This window comes from Sturnira hondurensis, unplaced genomic scaffold, assembly GCF_014824575.4.
Source record: "Sturnira hondurensis isolate 20B ecotype Veracruz unplaced genomic scaffold, ASM1482457v3 Scaffold0006213, whole genome shotgun sequence".
Taxonomy (NCBI): Eukaryota; Metazoa; Chordata; class Mammalia; order Chiroptera; family Phyllostomidae; genus Sturnira; species Sturnira hondurensis.
Genome location: NW_028078844.1, coordinates 264,011 through 284,430, shown reverse-complemented (window position 1 = coordinate 284,430; position 20,420 = coordinate 264,011). Strand labels below are relative to the sequence as shown.

At 37.8% G+C, this 20,420-nt stretch overlaps 1 protein-coding gene and 1 pseudogene across 1 annotated transcript in view; both read right to left on the bottom strand.

Moving 5' to 3' along the window:
* The window catches only part of ARHGAP20 (Rho GTPase activating protein 20), a 128,821-nt gene that overhangs the window by 51,093 nt on the left and 57,308 nt on the right, over positions 1–20,420 (bottom strand). Inside the window, exon 3 of the mRNA XM_037047684.1 lies at positions 6,106–6,264. Within this exon, the coding sequence (XP_036903579.1) occupies positions 6,106–6,264 (159 nt within the window). The remainder of the gene's footprint in view (positions 1–6,105; positions 6,265–20,420) is intronic.
* LOC118988231 (60S ribosomal protein L21-like) lies at positions 12,149–12,649 on the bottom strand (annotated as a pseudogene).

Here is a 20,420-nt window from a genome sequence, read left to right as displayed (position 1 = left end):
GCATGGTTGGCTACCACGGCCCAAAAACATCTTTAAAACATTTGGTGATTAGTCATCATGCCTGCATTTAGCTATTAGTCATCATGCCTGCATCTAGCTACTTTATTTTTCTGTATGTTAAGCATTGCATTTGGATCAAAATCCTAATTTTAAATTTACTGCTATTATAAAAAATAAATTGATTTCTTACTTATAATTTGCTTACTTCCCAAAACATTTGAGTCCTCGAACAAGAGATTAAAATACATATTAATTAATTAATTAATTAATTAAAATACACATTACTATAAAATTTTTACCTTGCTAGAGATTTATATATTAAAAAATATAACCTGAAATAAGAGGACTTTATAATGCATTTCCAGGTGAGTGGTTATAAGATTTTCTAGTCTTTAGAAGCTAAAGTTATTTTAGATTTTGTTTGTACCATTTCCCCTTACATTCTGGAAAATGGAAAAAAACTAGCCTAAAAACAGACCCTACACTAAATGAAAAAAAAAAGAGGCCAGGAAGTATTATATTTAAGTAGAATTGACATCATAATTAATATTTGTCTCTGGGGACTCAGAAGGTGATCTATCTTAAGTCAGCAATGAATTTGCATTTTGAGAATTTCTACCTATTTCCCTTAGAATCCTGATACTGACACTGCCATATCAGTTGATCTAATTCACACATTTAATGCTCATGATGGACCTAGGACATACACAGTTAGAAGGCACTGGGATGGATAAAGAGAATGCCCAGGGAAACCTGGGAACTTTCTGTCACTCAGAATCATTTGTGGATACTTCATATGAAAATATTCCTAAAACTTCTCATGGAATGTTTAAAGCTAAAACTCTTCAGTGGAATTTATAAAATGAAAAAGGATTTTGCAGAAACTATGCATGAAGGATAATCGATATTCAAAGCCTTATTTATGCTTACCATTGGGCACACTTAACATAAGGGAAATAAAAAATGCCTGGTGGCACACGGGCTTCCTTCTATATTTCATTTCAATGTTTTTCAACCTATTGTTACAGATCTTTCAATTTTTTAATTAAACACTCAACTGAAGATAAAATCTTATTTCTTGATGGCAACCATTTAGGTAATAAAAAACAAACTACAAATCTTTTGGAAGGAAAGGTCTGTTTTTCATGCATTTTGTGTTTAATAATGCAGGTTTCTTTCTATATTAGTTGGTTCAGATACCATGTGGGAGCTGCCGCACCTATTGACCTGGAAAAAAGTTACTCTGACGATTCTTTCCCTAGATCAGTAATGTGCCAAGATTATTCATTTCCTGAAACAACAACAAGGTGTCTAAATGTATAAGTAATTACTTCAATTCTAATGGCTACTATTTACTGAAATCTTATCATGTGCCTGTCATTGTTATAAACCCTTTACATATATTATTTACTTTAATCCTCAAGCAATTTGCAGATAAGAAATACAGTCATGGAGAGATTAAGACACTTGCCAAGATTCAAACAGCTTAATTAGCAGAGCTAGAATATAAACGTGAACAGTGTTGATTCCTGAGCTTATTTATGCTTTTAAACACTATGTATCTATAAAAAGCCCTGGATGGAGTATGTTTCCATGAGGTTTCTTTCCTTCAGCTTTTCTATCATCAGTCTTACTCTCTCCTCTCTTTTTACCCAAATTTTTTTTGTATTTCAAGGATCTTGGGTTCATTACTCCCTTCCTCTTAATTAACTCCCCTCCCCTCAATCACACTTTATATATTTCCAATGAATGTAGAACATACTTAAAATAATCTTTCATAAATTTAATCGCTTAAATAAGCACAGCATTAAATCAACTGATACAGATTTTGTCAGCTCATGAAAAACATTTAAGTGAACATAAAGAGTTATCTTTGAAGCAGTGTGTGGAAAAAATGATATACATCTTATGTGAGAAAGGAACAATCAAAATAAAAAGTTGGCTATAGAAGTAGATGATAGGCACAGATTTTGCCAATATATCTAAAATAGAAATTTACTAGTGGGAAAGAAACTGTCTTTACATTAAAACTTTTCTTCTTTTTTTAAATTTTATTTTAATTGTTTAAGTACAGTTTTCTGCCTTTTACTCCCATCCCAGCCCTCCCCACCTCCCTCCCATTTCCAAACCCCCTTGTTTTTGTACATTAAAACTTTTCAGCAAAACATTACATAGTTTACATGAAACTACTTAGATGCTGGCAATATTCAGAACAATGACTTCCATTAGAAAAGAAAAGACTTATACTCTCATAGTTGTTGAGGAAAAAATCCAAAAAAGGTGAAGAAGAATACTTTCTTTTGTAAGAACTGAATTCATGTTAAAGTAAATAGTTTTTAAGGTCCCAAAGTGCAGAAAATGGATTATTATAAGTTTTCATTCCTTGCTTATCTACTTCTAGGTTAAAGTTACACACAAAGTACAGTGTGGAACAGCAGAAAGGGCCAGCCACTGGAAGGAAGGCCGAGATTAGAATCCTAGCTCTATCATTTCTCAGCACAGTGATTTTTAACTGTTGTGCCACAAGAATTTTTAAAACATGCAATACCTGACTCATTAGTCAGGGGCACTGACCTCTTTTCCCTTAGACTGTCAAATAAAAAATGACAACAGCCAACACAACAATAGCCATTCAGTGTGAATGAATTAAAATTATACCTATTTTTTGTCAGACTGCCAAAAAGTATATTTTTGGTATGCTACAGAAATTTAGTGATTAGTTTGTGCCATGAGATGAAAATGTTGAAAATTGCTGTTCTAGTACATAACCTTGGACAAATCTCCCCTCTCCCTGTGTTTCAGTGTTTAATATGTAATACCACTCTTGTCTTGGGGATTTGTTAAGAAAATTAAATTATATCTTTGTGATTCCCTTATTATAATACATGGCATGTAGAAGCCATCACATACATTTTAAATAAAGGGATGGTAACTCATGCACATTTTTAAAAAATAATGATTTGTTCCTCTACTGATAGAGTCCCTCTGCCAATAGCACAGAGTTTCCGATGGACTTAGTACAAAGGCTTGGACGGAGAGACTTCTCTTTTTCTACATTCCTCGTAAGCTCATCTCCACTTCCAAAACTACATTGGTTGGTATTACTCCTATTCAGAAACATATTTTGAGTTTTAGTTTCATCGCACTGTGGACTGAAAGGATACATGGTAAGATTTCAATCTTATTAATTTTATTAAGACTTGAGATATCACCTCATACCTGTTAGGATGGCTATTATTTAAAACAACAATGATGACAAATCCCCACAAATAAAAAAGCACAAAAGACAACAAGAATTGATAAAAATATGGAGAAATTGGAACCCTTGTACACTGTTGTGGGGAATGCAAAATGGTGCAGCTACTATGCAAAACACTATGGAAGTTCCTGAAAAAAATAAAAATATAACTGTCACATGATCTACCAATCCCACTTCTAGGTATTTATCAATGGATTGAAATCCAGATCTTGAAGAGACACCAGCATTCTCATGTTTAATGCAGCACTATTTACAATAGCCAAGATGTGTAAAACACCTAATTATCCACTGATGAATAAATGGATAAAGAAAATATGGTATATACATACAACGGACTATTCAGCCTTAAAAAGGAAATTATGAAATATATGACAACATGAATGAACCTAGAGGACATTATGCTGAATGAAATACGCCAGTCACAGAAGGACACATACAGCACGATGCCACTTGTGAGGTACCTGAAACAGTCAGACTTACAGAAGCAGAGTGGGATGTTGGTGCCAAGGGCTGGGGGGGGGGTGAAAGGGGTGAATTACTAATTAATGAACATTAAGTTTCAGTTATGCAAGATAAGTTCTAGAGATCTGCTGTACAACACTGTGCCTATTAGTTAAGAATACTGTATTGTACACTTAAAATTTTGTTAAGAGGGTAGATCTCATACAAAAAAGACCTTTGTCCAAAGGAAGAAAACCCAACACAGTATGAAATAGTTTTCTTATCTTTATCTTTGTCTCTTAAAAATATCAATAATTTACTAAGCATTTATATCATTTCTTCTTAGATGAGTATTTATTTGATCCTTTTATTTCATCAAAAAAGAAAAACTGATTTAATGGTTAAAAAACTAAACGGTTGAGGAATCTTCTATGAAATCCATAAGGAAAGAGGTAAAAGAGACAGCAGACCACATATTGGTTAAAAGCATGGATTCTGAAATAAGACAGACCTAGATTTAAATGTGGGCTCCATTAATTACTAACTTTGGGATCTTGAAGAAGTCATTTAATGTTTCTATCAATTTCTTAAGTAAAATGAGAAAAATAATATTGACCTGATGGAATAGTTATGAGTTAAAGTCTTTAGAAAAATACCTAACATATAATAAGATCCCAATAAATGCAAGGTCTCTGTTATTATTATCAAGCAGATTAAATGTAGTGTTTTGCAAAATTAGTATTTAGCCATGTCTATGTCTTATTTATAACATGGCATAATTTCGGTGTGAAAGTGTGAACAGTAGAAAAACACCATATTTAAGTGACTAAACATCTCTTTGATGAGATTAATTTATTAAAATACTGTTATCTTTTCTGATTTTGATAAACAATGAGAATAGGGGATAGAACAAGTGGCAACCACCATGTCCTAGGCTGGGTGTTAACTGCATTGGCATTTAGCACTGAGTGGAAAGTGAATTCTGGTATCCTCTAAAGTGTATTCCAAATACGTCTGTATCCCTCACTGAATTGCCATTTCAAATAAAGACTTCATTGCCACTTATCAGGACTACAATAACCTCCTGTCCAGTCTCTTTGCTCCTGCTCCTGCCTATTCTCTTATCTATCCCTTAGCTCTCACAGCTAGAACAATATTTTAGAAATATGAACCACATTACACTACTATCTTAATTAAAACCCTCGAATAAAATACAAACTCTGTATCAGAGCCTGTGTGATACTTAGCTTCTGAGATGGCCCCTGATGATCTCTTTTCCTAAGAATCACACTTTGAGTAGTCCCCTTCCACACTGTACCAAGGATGGTCTGTGTGGCCAATAGCATATGTCAGAAACGAAGGTATGCCACTTCTAAAATTAGCTTACAAAAGACTGCAGTTTCTACTTTGGGTATTGTGTTCTCCCATTTGCCTACTCTCTTTCTCACTTTCTTGCATCTTTCTCTCCAAGGAAGCAATACCGTGTTGTGGACAGTCCTATGGGAGACCCACGTGAAAAGGAACTACAGCTGCAGGCCAATAGCCAGTGAGGAACTGAGGTGTACCAGCATTCATGTGAGTGAGCTGGGGAGTGGACTCTAGTTGCAGTCGAACTTTGAGATGACTATAACCCTGGTCGATAGCCTGACTGCAACTTCATGAGGGCTCCTGAGTCAGAACCACAGCTAAACCACTGCCAAATCCCTGACTCAGAAAAACTGCCATGAGACGTGTGTCGCTACGTACTGTTATTTCAGGGGAGTAATTTGTTATATGGCAGTAGATAATTAATACAGCCTACAAAGGTCCTGATAACCTAATCTTTGTCTGTTTCTCCCATCTCAACTCCTATTCCTCTCCTCCTGCTCATTATGCTCCAGGCCTTCTTCTAACTCCTCCAAAGGGGCAAATGTTCCCCATCACCTTTGCACCTGTTATTCCCTCTGCCTAGAATGCTCATCCTCCTAATATTTAAATGGCTGGTTGCTTTTCATCCTTCATTAATTTTTCTCTCTAACTACATCTACCTAACACATATTCCATTTTCACTTCCTCCAGCACCCTATTTTCTTCATAGAACTGTCACAATCTATATAATTAATGCCCCCCAAAACCATTAGAATGAAAGCATCAAAAAGCAGGGACCACACCCATCACATTCTTCACTGTAGCTCCTACATTTATGCAGAGTTTGGCACAGAGTGGAACTTAAATGAACACTTGTTTAATGAATAAACAATTGAAACCTTTTATTGAAAAAACAAAACAAACATAAAACTCACTTCAGCTATTAGTTATCATAATAGAGACCAGCTATTCTCACAGTGAACACTGGATAAAAAGGTTAGTCAGTGGAAGTTGCAATTTTATAATAATACCTGGGAGAGAGTGTATACTATACTTACTTGCTTTTGGCCACAACAAACAGATCATTGAAGAGGAAAAGATGCCGCTCCTGCCTTTGCAGGCCTCTTTTAAGTTCCACTCGGCCCTCAATTAGCAGAGTCCTATTGGAGCACATAGATGATGACAGAAACGTGTCCATGCTGGCAGAAGGACTCTCCCTAGAACAGATCGAACACCACGATCCTTAGTCAAATGATTACATATGGGACTGATTGCCCATAAAATTATAGCTTATAGTTGGTCAAGAAATAAAAATTCTGTAATTTTTTATACAATGCCATAGTTTCCTAACTGGTCTCCCAGTCTATCTCCACAAATAGTCTAACATTTTATTATAAAATAAAAAATTTTCAAACAAATGAAAATTGGAAGTTTTGTAATAAACACATTAGGAATACCCCAACCCAAGTTCTCTCATTAAAACTTTACCATACTTGCTTTAATATACCTATCTTCCCTTCTGTCTACTCATTAATCCATTTTATTTTTGGCATTTCAGTGGAAATTGCATACAGTGGTACTTTTTCCCTTTAAATGCTTCAGCATGAATATCATTAAGTGGATTTCAATATTTATAATTTTAAAAAATCCCATTACCTTAATGAGCAATGTCACCACAACAAATGTAATAAAAATAAAAATAAAATAAAATGCACATGGAACCTTGAAAAATGTATGCACAACGAGCTGCACAAACCTTAGGTGCATATTCACTGAGTTTGGATAACTGTATTCACCTGTGTAATCTAAACCCTCATCAAGATGTAGAACATTATCATTACTCCAAACAATTTCCTTTTCTCCCTTCTCAGTTGTTATATAAATCAGCTGAAGATGGCCTCTATGTAACAGTCCCTGGATTGTTTATTTCTTCACTGCAGACTGAGATTCATTAACAAAAAAGTCTGCTGGAACGAAGCTCAAATTTTTATATATCAAATTATTTTTAAAGTAGCCAAACAAACAAATCTTTAGCCATTTATTATTTGTCTGCTTTGCACACTCCCCAAAACTGTGCCCAATATTTGCTATCCATTGATAAGATAAAGCCTTGTGGTTGTAAGACCTCACGTCATCATCACCCTTTGGAGCTCTCTGACCCAGAGATTCTCAACCTTGCTACTGAGGCAGACGTGTAATCTCCAGAGACACCCTCTTCAATATCCATCACTTCCAGAATTCCCTCGCCCATCTACCCTTCTAGATGGTGGCCCTGTGGCCAAAAGCCTAGACAGTCCCATGCTGTGAAGAACTTCCTTTCTCATGCAACCTTGCCCAATGGTCATATCCTTGTCCTTGATCAGCTCCCACATCCCTCAAATTCCGTATAAAAGTCAATCCCTACCCTATCACACTAAAGGTGACTACTATTCTGGTACTTTCCCCCACTAAAGATTAGTTTTGCCTCTTCTAGAATTTCATGTAAATGGAAACACAGAATTTGTCAGGGTCTCCATCAAGGTATAGGATGTAAGAGGCCATGCCCTGTCATCCCCAGTATCTGCTTCACATGGCAGCCACAATAAATGGACAGGTTGGCTTATTTATGTTTCTTGGGCTTCAATAGTACCGTGTTAGGCAGTTAGACAGAGTAGAGTAGGCATGATAGGCCAGGTACAGCAGGTCACCAGGTGGAAAGCCCTGCGTGCCTGGCAACAGGCTAAACGGGGAAAACAAGGACCTCACCCCAGGGTGACTTGCCTTCCCCCAGCATGTCACTGGTCATGTGGTTTAGACCCAGTGACCTTTCTGTTTGCTGGTCATATGGGTTTGACCCCTTTAGAAGGGGAATGAACAAGGGACCCACAGAATAGCCCTTAAAAATTAAGCCACCAGAAAGATGAAGTTTTGACCCTCATCAAATACACAAGGCCTCAGTTGTGTTTTAGCTCCAGGCCCAGAAAAGCGGCAAAAACAGACAAATGATGGTTAAGGCTGATCTCAGGACAAGTTGCATTGACTAATGACCCCCTGCCCTGGCACCAACCAATCAGTACAGACCACAACCCTGAAGGACACACCTGGGAAGCTGGTGAATATTACATTGAAATCTTCCCCCCAAATCCCCACCTTAAATGCCCTTAGGACACAGGTGGCAAGTACAAGGCCCGAAGGCAGAATCTGGTCCTCTACCTTGCCCCTAGTTAAGGAGTAGTCACATTTATATAGTCCTAAAATTACATTCGGCCCTCTGAAGGCAACCTCGAGGGTGATGTGGCCCCCAGTTAAAATGAGTCTGACATCCCTGCCTTAGGACCAATGACCCAGTGCAGTTCTCCCTCCCAAGAGCAGGCCCATGCCTTTGTCTCCCCCATTTCTACCTCCCTCTTGTGCATTACCTTGATCTTCCTCTCATGAGCTCCAAGGGCCCTTTTTTTTGCCTCTGTAACTTGCTTCCTGAGCCCACTCCTTCCACAGCTCACTTCTACCTCCGCAACTTTCTAAATAAACTTTCTCTTATAGTTTGAGTATTGACTCTGAATTCTTTCTTAGCCAGGACTCAAGTACCCAGGATGCTGAATCAAGGTCCAGTCTGACTCCACTGGTGCCATTTTCATTTTGTCACCAACTGTATGGGTCACAGTGCCTAATCTCCCCTGGGTATACTAAAAGGCTAAGGACCATACACTAGCCCAATAACTCTCTGAAGCAATGCCTTAACATTTAGCCATTCTTTCCTCTCTTATACGTGTTCATAAAGTGTGGTCTCCTGCAAGCAGCATTATCATCAACTGGGAACTTTTTAAAAATGCAGATTCTCAGGCCCATCTCAGACTTCCTGAATAAGTAACTCTGGAAGGTTGGGTCCGAATTCTGTATTTTAACAAGTCACTTAGATGATTCTAATACACACAGAAGTCTGAGAACCACTTATGACCCCACAACACATTCTGTAACATTCTAAAGTTTTACAACTGTGCATTAAAGTAAGTATAAGTAGCACATATTTCTACTTCAGATAAGGTGAACTTCTGAGAGCTGTTCCATCATTTTCTGTGGTTTTTGACCTACAGCTTCCTCTCCTAATATGTACATTGTATTATGTTCACTAATTACTTGTTAAGCATACACATATATGTATAAGTGAATAACAAGGCAAGTAAGTCAATCAAAGTCCTTTAAAAGAAAAGGGGAAAAGGGGTTGGAATTAAGCAGAGAGAAAAGGTCCATCACACAGAAAAAATCCTTTCTATTTCAAATTCTTTTGGGTGGGGGAGCAGGAGGAAGCAAAATGGCATCTTTTATTAGGCAGTGATTTCAAATTTATAGAAAATAAGAATGAAATTTCACAAGGCCATCAAACAATTAATGGCCAACACAGCATTTTACATGGTTTAGTTCTGTAATTGCCTGACAGGAGAATTTTGCAAGGGGAAAAATCATCTTCTGATTTTGATTTTAGATATTCAATAAATCATTGCTTTATGGTTATAATGATAAAGCATTAGATAGCAGTACAGTTTAGACTAGGCATCCTCAAATTATTACTCTAAGGGTACAATAGTAAATATTTTAGGCTTTGCGGGTCATATGGTCTCCGTAGTCAACTTCAACTGCCTTAGTAACACAAAATCAGTCACTGACAATACTTATATATATGTATAGGTGTGGCTGTGATCCAGTAAAACTTTATTTACAAAAACAGGCAGCCTGTCCAGGCCATATTTAGCTGACATGGGTTTATGCAATACCTCTAAAACATTTAAATGCTTATAAATAATGGTGAATCTGAAGCAATTATTGAATTAAATATTTTTTTTGCTTGGGGTTAGAATAGACCAAAGGTTAATTACATTATTTTTAAAAATGCTTTACATTTTAAAGCAACTTCAAAGAATTTTCATACATACTAACTCATTTTACACCTCACAATAATACTTTCAAATAAGTAGATTTGATTGTGGGGGAGAATCCACCATGAGTTTAAATATATTTTTCTTTTTCAGTACGGACTTATCAGTGTACACTTTAAAGATCTCCATATAATTACGAGAAGAGATGCCTCACGACTTTAGCAGCCTAAGCAATGGTTACCCACCCCACCCCCAACGTTCATGCAGTAGAATTTACTTGAGTGAAAATAAACATCTCAGCACTCACACAATTTAAAATAAAAAAATCTTTTGCAGAAGAAAACAAAAATACAAATAACCTTTGTTCTTTTTAAAACTACAATCTTAATCAGTGTCTCCTACTTAAAAATGTATTTCTCAATTATGTGACTCTGAATTGTTTATTTTCATTCTGAGTGCAATGTAGATGTGTTTATTTTAGTGTCTAGAGTATGGAAATGGGGAAGAAGGGTGAGACTATAGCCTTCTATTTAGCCTCTTAATATAGCCTGATTAGGATTTACAAGTTATAATCAACAGAGCTCTAATATGATCTAACAAATACAAGCAGCGTCTAAGAATTAACCTGCGGTATGCTTCTTATGTCTGAGCATTCCAGTTTCAAATAGCTTTGTGAAGCTATTTCTGAAAGGCAGAAGGCATTTTAGAACCTTAATCATTTTTTAAAACTAGATAATAGTTCTCATGAAACCTGGCCATAGTAATATCCTTAGTAATATTAATAGTTATTACTAAGTCTCATTCTAAAAGCAAATCCACATTTAGGTAGTTTTAGAGATGTCATTTTTTCATCTTAGACCACAAAACAGAATAAACTAAAATTTACAATAGAATACTTCTTGGAAATGTCTATGTTTACATGTGGTAATCAATGAATGATTATGATGACAAGTACTAGATAGGACCTCGACAACCTCTCAAAGCCTAGCCCATGGTCACTGCTCATTCCAAATGGCATCTTTCCTGTGGAAATCTTCTCTCAGGTGAATCCTTGGTTGATATTTCTTATATGCCATCTAGCACTTATATCCTGCTTTGCAATTCTTAAATAATCTCATCCAACATATACTGAGTATATGATCACCATATAATTAATTATTTGTAATAGTGATAACGGTTGCCTTTACTGGGTGTCTGCCATGCACAGGCCCTGGAGACAGATGTGGTCCCTAGCTTCAAGGAGTTAGCAGTGTGAGACTGGAATTAGATAAGCAAACACAATGATAAATCAGTGAAACAAGTGTGATCAAAGATAGGCAAAGTACTTGGGGGCACAGAGAGAAGTAAAAATAGGAACCCCTACCTGACACTGGATTGGTTAGGAGAGTTTCTTGAAGGAACCAAAGTCTTAAAGGATGGACAGATCAATGAAGGCTGAGAGCAGTCTAAGTAGGAAGAATAGCACACCAAATATGCACGGAGTGCTTCAATTACTGTGCGTGGTTCAGAAAGGCTGGAGTGACAAGGGCCTGGGGAAAAGCAGCAGCAGATGGATGTTTTCCTATCACATTTAGATTTTATTTGAAAGCACTAGAAGTTTAAGCAGGGTGCTGTGATTAGTAATCTATTTAAGAAAATAGAGGAGGGCAAGCTTAGAGGAAGGAAAACCTTTAGTAATTTATTGCAATAATCGTAGGCAATAAATGTCATGGCACTGTGCTGGTAGTGAGAAAGGGATAGAAGACAGAAAAATATTTAAAAGATACTAAAATATAGATAAAATTTGCAAATTGATTAGTTATGGAGAATGAGATGAAGATGGAAGTAACTAAAAAAGAATATAGACTTACTACCCAAACCTTTTTTGATGTATTTATTTTTCATCCCACAAAACCTTTATAGGTGTGTTGGCTAGGCATTGTGCTCAATGGTAGCAATACAGAGTATATAAATTAAGATTTATCCTTTCCTCTTGTGGAACTTTGAGTCTAGCTACACTGTCAGCTACCTACTTGACATCACCAATCATTGTCGCTCAGTTCAGTTTGTAGCAGAGGTTGAAAACCACAGCCCACAATCATATTTTATTTGGTTCACAAAGAGGTTTTGATTTCAAATGACCAATTCATGACATGCCCTTTCTTGCCACTTTGCTTTGTTTACTGCACCTCTCAGGGACCTAAAAACATTTAAGTCTGTGCTTCTTGCCCTAATATTACTTTTAAAAAAGTACTGAGATCTTTGATTGTTTTTTCACACTTCTCATGTCATGTATTCATAGGGAATGGGTTCCAGCAGCTCAGGCTCCTTTCCATTGGTTCTCAAACACTGTGCATCTCTGCGCGGAGCAGGCTGGCACTTCAGCTGAACGCAGGTACCTTTCTCTGTGGCTTCCTTCCTCTTCTGATCATTTTCCTTCACATATTTTAGGAAGTTATCTTGGCTCTTAGAGTGCTTAATATGCTCAATGCGTACAATAATTCTTTTGGCAAGAATCTTGCTCCTAACTTGTTTGTTCACAACAGTGCCCACTGCATGCTGGGTGGCAAAACAAACTCCCCCTGTTTTGCCCTGGTAACAATTGTGGGGCATTCCTTTTTGAACAGTGCCCATTCCCTTGCTGTCTACAATGATCACCTTTCTTGTAGACTGGCCGGTAAGGGGCCAAAGAAGCAAGTCCATGTTTTCCAAAAGACCTAGAGAACAAATAGCAGGTGCCTCTCCTCTTCCCCATTGCCTTGGTCATTTTGGCAAATTACTGGAATACGGTGGTGTCAGCTGAAAGGATTACTTTTTTCTAACCTAGCTTAATTTTGAGTATTTTTTGAACTGTGGTAAAATACATGTCAAATAAAACTTACTACTTTAAAATGTGTAATTCAGTGGCAATTAGCATATTTACAATGTTGTGCAACTATCAACACTATCTAGTTTTCAAATATTTTTCATCATATCCAAAAGAAAACCTGTATTATGCAGTCACTCCTCATTGCCCACTGTATCCAATACCTAGCAACTACAAACTTCAGTAATTCTCTATGGATTTGCCTACTCCAGATTTTTTTTTAATTTAATTATTGTTCAAGTACAGTTTTCTATCTTATATTCCCAACCCTGCTCAACGCCGCCCCCCCGCCCCAGGGCTCTCCACCTCCCTTCCATTTCCCCCCGACCTTAGTTATTGTCCATGTGTCCTTTATACTTGTTTGTGTGAATCCTTCCCCTTTTCCCCTGTGATTCTCTCCTCTCTTCCCTCTGGTCCCTGTCAGCCTGTTCTCTATTTCAGTGTCTTTGGTAATATTTTGCTTGCTTGTTTAGCTTCCTGTTAAAGGTGAGATCATATGGTATTTGTCTTTCACCGCCTGGCTTATTACACTCAGCATAGTGCTTTCCAGTTCCATCCATGCTATTGCAAAGGGTAGGGGCTCCTTCTTTCCTTCTGCTGCATAGAATTCCATTGTGTAAATGTACCATAGTTTTTTCATCCATTCATTTACTGATGGGCACCTAGGTTGCTTCCAACTCTTGGCTATTGTAAATTGTGCTTCTGTGAACATTGGGGTGCACAGGTTCTTTTGGACTGGTGTTTCAGGGTTCTTAGGATATACTCCTAACTGTGGAATTGCTGGGTCAAAAGGCATTTTTAGTTTTCTTAGAAAATTCCATACTGTTTTTTGATAGTGGTTGTACCAGTCTGCAATCCCACCAACAGTGAACTAGGGTCCCCCTTTACCCACAAACTCTCCAACATTTTTGTTTGTTGCTTTGTTTCTGATGGCCATTCTGACTGGTGTAAAGTGGTATCTCATTGCGGTTTTAATTTGCATCTCTCTGATAGCTAGCAATATTGAGCATTTTTTCATGTGTCTGTGGATACTCCGTATGTCCTCCTTGGAGAAGTGTTTACTCAAGTCCTTTGCCCATTTTTTAATTGGGTTGCTTGTCTTTTTAGAGTGGAGTCGTGCAAATTCTTTGTATATTTTGGAGATTAAACCTTTGTCTGAGGTATCATTGGCAAATATGTTTTCCCAAACAGTTGCTTCTCTTTTTATCTTAATACTATTTTCTTTAGCTGCGCAGAGCTTTTAACTTTGGTGAGATCCCATTTGTTTATTCTTTCCTTTATGTCCTTTGCTATAGGGGACATATCATTAAAAATATTGCTGCGTGAAATATCTGAGTTTTTCCTGCCTATGTTCTCCCCTAGGATTTTAATGGTGTCACAGCTTATATTTAAATCTTCCATCCACCTTGAATTTATTTCTGTGTATGGCATAAATTGGTGCTCCAGTTTCATTTTTTGCATGTAGCTGTCCAGTTCTCCCAACACCATTTGTTGAAGAGGCTATCTTTACCCCATTTTATGTTACTGCCCCCTTTGTCGAATATTAATTAACTGTAGAGAGTTGGGTTTATTTCTGGTCTCTGTTCTGTTCCACTGGTCCATGTGCCTGTTTTTATACCAGTACCAGACTGCTTTGATTACAGTGGCCTTGTAATATAGTTTAGTATCAGGTATTGTGATTCTTCCTACTTTGCTCTTCTTTCTCAGACTTGCAGCAGATATTTGGGGTTGTTTATGGTTCCATATAAATTTTTGAAGTGTTTGTTTCATGTCTGTAAAATATGCCATTGGTACTTTAATAGGTATTGCATTGAATCTGTAAATTGCTTTGGGTAGTATGGACATTTTGATGATGTTAATTCTTCCAATCCATGAACATGGTATATGTTTCCATTTGTTTGTGTCTTCCTTGATTTCTTTCTTCAGTGTTGTGTAGTTTTCTGCATACAGGTCTTTTACCTCCTTGGTTAGGTTTATTCTTAGGTATTTTATTTTTCTTTGAGCTATATCAAATGAGATTTTTTTCTTGATTTCTGCTTCTGCTGTTTCATTGTTGTATAATGAAAAATGCTTTTGATTTCTGGATATTGACTTTGTATCCTGCTGTTTTGCGAAATTCATTTATCATGTCAACCAGTTTTCTGGTGCAGTCTATAGGATTTTCTATGTATACTATCATGTCATCTGCAAACAATGACAGTTTTGTTTCCTCCCTTCCGATTTGGATACCTTTTATTTCCTTTTCTTGGCTGATGGCTGTGGCTAAAACTTCCAATACTATATTGAATAGAGGTGGTGAAAGTGAACAGGATTCTTGTTCCTGATCTTAGTGGAAAAGCTTTTAGTTTTTGCCCACTGAGTATGATGTTGGCTGTAGGTCTCTCATATACGGCCTTTATTAGGTTGAGGAATGCTCCCTGTATTCCTACTTGGCTGAGTGATTTTATCATAAATTGGTGCTGTAACTTATCAAATACATCTATTGATACGATCATGTGTTCTTTGTCTTTGCTTTTGTTTATGTGGTGTAAAACATTACTGATTTGGAATATTGAATCAACCTTGAATCCCTGGGATGAATCCCACTTGGTCATGGTGTAGATCTTTTAAATGTATTATTGGATGTGGTTTGCCAATATTTTGTTGAGGATTTTAGAGTCTACGTTCATCAGCCTTACTGGCTTCAAGTTTTCTTTCTTTGTTGTGTCTTTATCTGGTTTTGGGATTAGGATGATGCTGGCTTCATAAAAAGAATTTGGAAGTCTTCCATCATTTTAGATTTTTTGGAATAGTCTGTGAAGGATAGGGGTTAGCTCTTCCTTAAATACTCTGTGGAATTCCCCTGTGAAACCATCTGCTCCAGGGCTTTTGTGCGTTGGCAGTTTTTTTATTAGTGTTTCAATTTCATCTGTTGTTATTGGTCTGTTCAGGCTTTCTGCTTCTTCTTCATTCAGTTTTGGAAGATACATTTTTCTAGAAATTTGTCCATTTCCCCTAGGTTTTCAAATTTCTTGGCATACAGCTCTTCATAGTAATTTCTTACAATTCCTTCTATTTCTGTAGTGTCAGTCATAATCTCTCCTCTTTCATTTCTGATTGTGTTTACTTGGGTCCTCTCTCTTCTTTTCTTGATTGAGCCTGCTTAAAGGCTTGTCTACTTTGTTTATCTTTTCAAAAAACCAGCTGCTGGATTCACTGATCTTTAGACTTGTGCTTTTAGTGTCTATGTCATTTAATTCTGCTCTGATCTAGGTTATGTCCTTCCTTCTACTTGCTCTGGGCTGTTTTTGTTGTTGTTCCTTGAGTCCTTGTAGGCGTATGGTTAGGTTGTTTGTTTGAAATGTTTCTATTTTCTTTAGGCAAGCCTGTATTGCTATAAACTTCCCTCTCAGGACTGCCTTCACAGTGTCCCATAAGTTTTGGGTTGTTGTGAGTTCATTTTCACTTGTTTCCAGAAACCTTTTTATTTCTTCCCTAATTTCATTCTTGACCCATTCATTGGGTGGGGATGCTATTCCCATCCAATTGTCAAGCATGCTATTCAATCTCTATGATTTTGAGTGTTTTGGTTTTTTTCCTTGGGGTTCGTTTCTAGTTTCAGTACCTTGTGGTCAGAGAAAATGCTTGGTATGAGTTGAATTTTCTTGAACTTGTTGAGGCTTGCTTTGTGTCCTACCATGTGGTCTATCTTTGAAACTGTTCCATGTGCATTTGAAAAGAATGTGTATTTAGTTTCTTTGGGATGAAGGGCTCTATATATATCAGTTAAATCCATTTCATGTAGAGCATTGTTCAATGCCACAATATATTTGTTGATATTTTGTTGGGAGATCTGTCCATTTTTGACAGTGGGGTGTTAAAACCTCCTACTATAATTGTGTTGCTGTCAATATCTTTCCTGAAGTCCTCTAAGATTTTCGTTATGTATTTGGGTGCTCCTATGTTGGGTGCATATATATTTATGATGTTAATGTCTTCTTGGTGGATTCTTCCCTTGAGTATTATGAAGTGACCATCTAGGTCTCTCTTTATGGCCCTTTTTTGAAGTCTATTTTGTCTGATATGAGTATTGCTACCCTGGCTTTTTTTTCTTGTCCGTTTGCTTGGAAAATTTGTTTCTAGATCTTCACTTTCAGTCTGTGTAGGTTTTTTGTCCTGAGGTGGGTCTCTTGTAGGCAGCATATGTGTGGGTCATGCTTTCTTATCCATTCAGTTATTCTATGTCTTTTGATTGGAGCATTTAATCCATTTACATTTAAGGTTATTATTGATAGGTACTTATTCATTGCCATTTTTGTACCTCTCTGTCTCTCTCTTTTCCTTCTTTCCTTAGAGCAGTCCCTTTAGCATGTCTTGCAGAGCTGGTTTGGTTGAGGTGTATTCTTTTAGACTTCTTTTGTCTGGGAAGGTCCTTATTTGGCCTTCTATCTTGATTGAGATACTTGCCGGGTAAAGTGGCCTTGGTTGCAGGCCTCTGGTTCTCATTACTTAGAATATTTCTTGCCATTCTCTTCTTGCTTGGTGCATTTCCATTGAGAAGTCAGCTGCTAGCCTTTTTGGGGGCTCCCTTGTATGTTACTCCTTGATCCTCCCTTGCTGCATTTAAGATAGAATCTTTGTCTTAGAACTTTGCCATTTTAATTATAACGTGTCCCCTGGGTTTATGGTGTGAACTTCTGTGGTAGAACACCTGTGAGATTCGGTGGTATAGCCTCCTTGATCTCCCAAGCTCACTGGTCTTGGGCTGTCCTTTAAGTTGCCCCTGTGTTTGTCTTTGAGTTTTGATTGTTCTTGGGTCTTTCTTTGGTGGGTCCTTCCCACCAGCTGGTTAACTGAGGGTCACTCTGTCCACCACCTCTTGTATTTTGTTTTGCTGGTGAGGGCAGGTTTTGTTGAAGCTAGTTCTTCATGTATACAAGGTTTTGAGGATTCTCTTTTGCTCTTGTTCAGTTGTTTGTACTGGGTAGTTTCTCCACTATTTAGTTGTATTTCCAGATAGGTACTGGATTGAGGTTTGTGTGGTTTCCACTCCCTTCTTCACCTTCTTCTGTTATGTGTTGGTGGTTCCTTTGTTGTTGGGTATACTCTTCCAGTGGGTATTCTGGTGTTCACCACTTCCACCTACTCTTTTTTGTGATCAGTTGGAGGGGAAGGCAAAATGGTTTATGACAGCAGGAGAGTATTCTATGATATTTACAGTAGCAGATGGTAGAGAAGAGACAGGAGAACCTTTGGCTATGTATAGTGTTAACCATGATCTTCTACCCAACTAGCCACTTTTCAGAAAGGATGGAAAGAGATAAGATTCCTATTGGGAAGGGAAGGATTGTGAGTTGGACCTAGGAAGCAGTGAGGTTGTGGGAGGTCAGATTCTGAGGTAAGGTGAGAGTAAAGGTTAGTAAGTAGGTGTGTTGTATGAGAGAACATAGTTAACCCCTACAGTAATAGAGTTCAGGAAACTGTGAAGTGGCCTAAGATCCTGGAGGGGTGTTGTGAAATATTTACAATGTATAGAACAGCTGGTATTTACAATAATATTAGAGTAACAATCATATGACAGAATCTATGTGATCTAGATAGCATGAATAGGGGGTATAGAACTGTGAGTAGTGTGCTAAAGGAACACAAGTGACACGAAGGATAGTAAATTAGCAATACACTGTGGAAGACAGAACAGGGGAAACCTGTCAAATGATACAATATAACCAGCCAAGCAAAGAAGACTATACAGAAAGAGGAGGAATACAAAAATACTATTAAAAGATGTAAGAATGATGAAAAAGTAATAATACAAATATACAGTAACTTGCAGTTTCTCTGCAATAGCAAAGTGAAATTTGCCTCACTGTCTGAACTGTTAGGATGCCCCCTCTTTGAGTCTCACTCTGGTATTTTCACAGTTTCAGGTTTTTTTGTCTCACTTCTAGGTATTTTTTTTTAAAGTAGGAGAAGGAAGAAGAGATAAAATTGGAAAGGAAGAAGGAATAAAACAAGAAAGAAGGAAAGAAAGGGTAAAGGTATTGAAAGATAAAACAATAATAAAAAATGAAAACATAAGAGATTACTTAAAAAAAACAAAAAAACCCAAAAAAACAAAAAAAACCTCTTCTTAGTTTCAATCTGGCCACATTGTTTTTTTCTGGTCTTGCTGGCTGTAGCAGGCTGAGGGGCTATTAGTGTGGCTTTTTTCCCTTCCCAATGTGTATTCAGCCAGTCTTGCAGGCATTCTCCCTAGAGCTAGTCTGGCGCCTTAAGTGTGGGATCCAGGTCTTCCTCAGAGGCTTGTTCCCAGGGTTTACTGCTGTGGGCTGAGGTGTGGCATGCGTGAGCTTGGGCAGGCTGCCTTGGTCCCTTCCCAGTGCTATGGGGGTATGCAGGGTCTTTCCTGCGGCCTTCCACACAATCTCCCCTGCAACTTTGGTATCACTGCCCAGCTGGGTGGGGAGTAGGCCGAGTAGTTGTTGCAGGAGAATTCCCCAAACAGTTTTTCTTTTTGAGGAATTCCTCCTACTGAAGCCTGCCACTCCATACAGCCCAATTCTCCAGCCAGACTGATGACTATCCAGCCAGGGGTCAGTGCGCATCACTGTGTGACTCTCAACTCTCCCAAGCTGGCGACCACAGACTCCTCGAGTGATCATAGCCCCTGTGAGTTTGCCTCTTTGTCCGTACTCTCCTCTCTGCAACTTCAAGCAATCAGGTCTCTCCAGGTGCTGCTTAAACCTTGTTTGGCCGGGGAGGCAGGGAGCAGTTGACCTGATCTCTAAGGACTCTGAGGACTCTGAGGCAGGCTGGCTGGCACCAGGCCTGGGGCTACAGCTGCCCTGGTCCCCAAGCTGGTCCCTGGGACCTTATTGTCCTGAAGCACTCTCCTTACCACCTGGTTTTTCAGTGTCTGCTACAATTTTTGGTCTCTTATTTTCATATATGCTGGGGTACTGTTGGCTGTTTACTCTGTTCCTCCGTAGATCACCTAGGTTTTCTCTGGTGCGTAGGGGATAGAGGAATCTGCTCCCTCCTACTCCGTCACCATCTTCCTTCCTTTCTATTCCATTGTATTGATATAGCACATTTGTTTATCCATTCATCTGTTGATGGGCATTTGGGTTGTTTCCATCTCATGGCTATTGTGAGTAGTGCTGTTATAAAAATCCATGTACATTTTAAAATCTTTTTATTGTTGTTTGAATACAGTTGTCTCCATTTTCTTGCCCATGTACCTATTTTTGTTTGAACATATTTTTTTCTTTTTTGTATATACCCAGCACTGAAAATGCTGGATCATATGGCAATGCTATGTTTAAGTTACTGAAGAACTGCCAACTGTTTCCATAGTTACTGTACCATGCTAAATTACCACTAGCAATGTATGAAGGTCCTAGTGTTACTTTTGACTCTTCTTTCTTCTGTTCCCCACACATCACATCCTATGTTTACAGGACATACTAACTAAAAAATAAAATCTCTTGAGTCTAGATCCTCATAAGCTCTACTATTGTTTGCAATGAACTTCTAACTCGATTCTCTACTTCCTTACTCTCTCTTCTTCAATCTGTGCTACTCCCTTTTCATTCTATCAATTAATCTTTCTGATGTATATTATTAGACCATGGCATGTACACTGTCTAAGAGTTGGCCCAACTCATTAACCTAGAATTCAAGTTCTAGCTGTTTT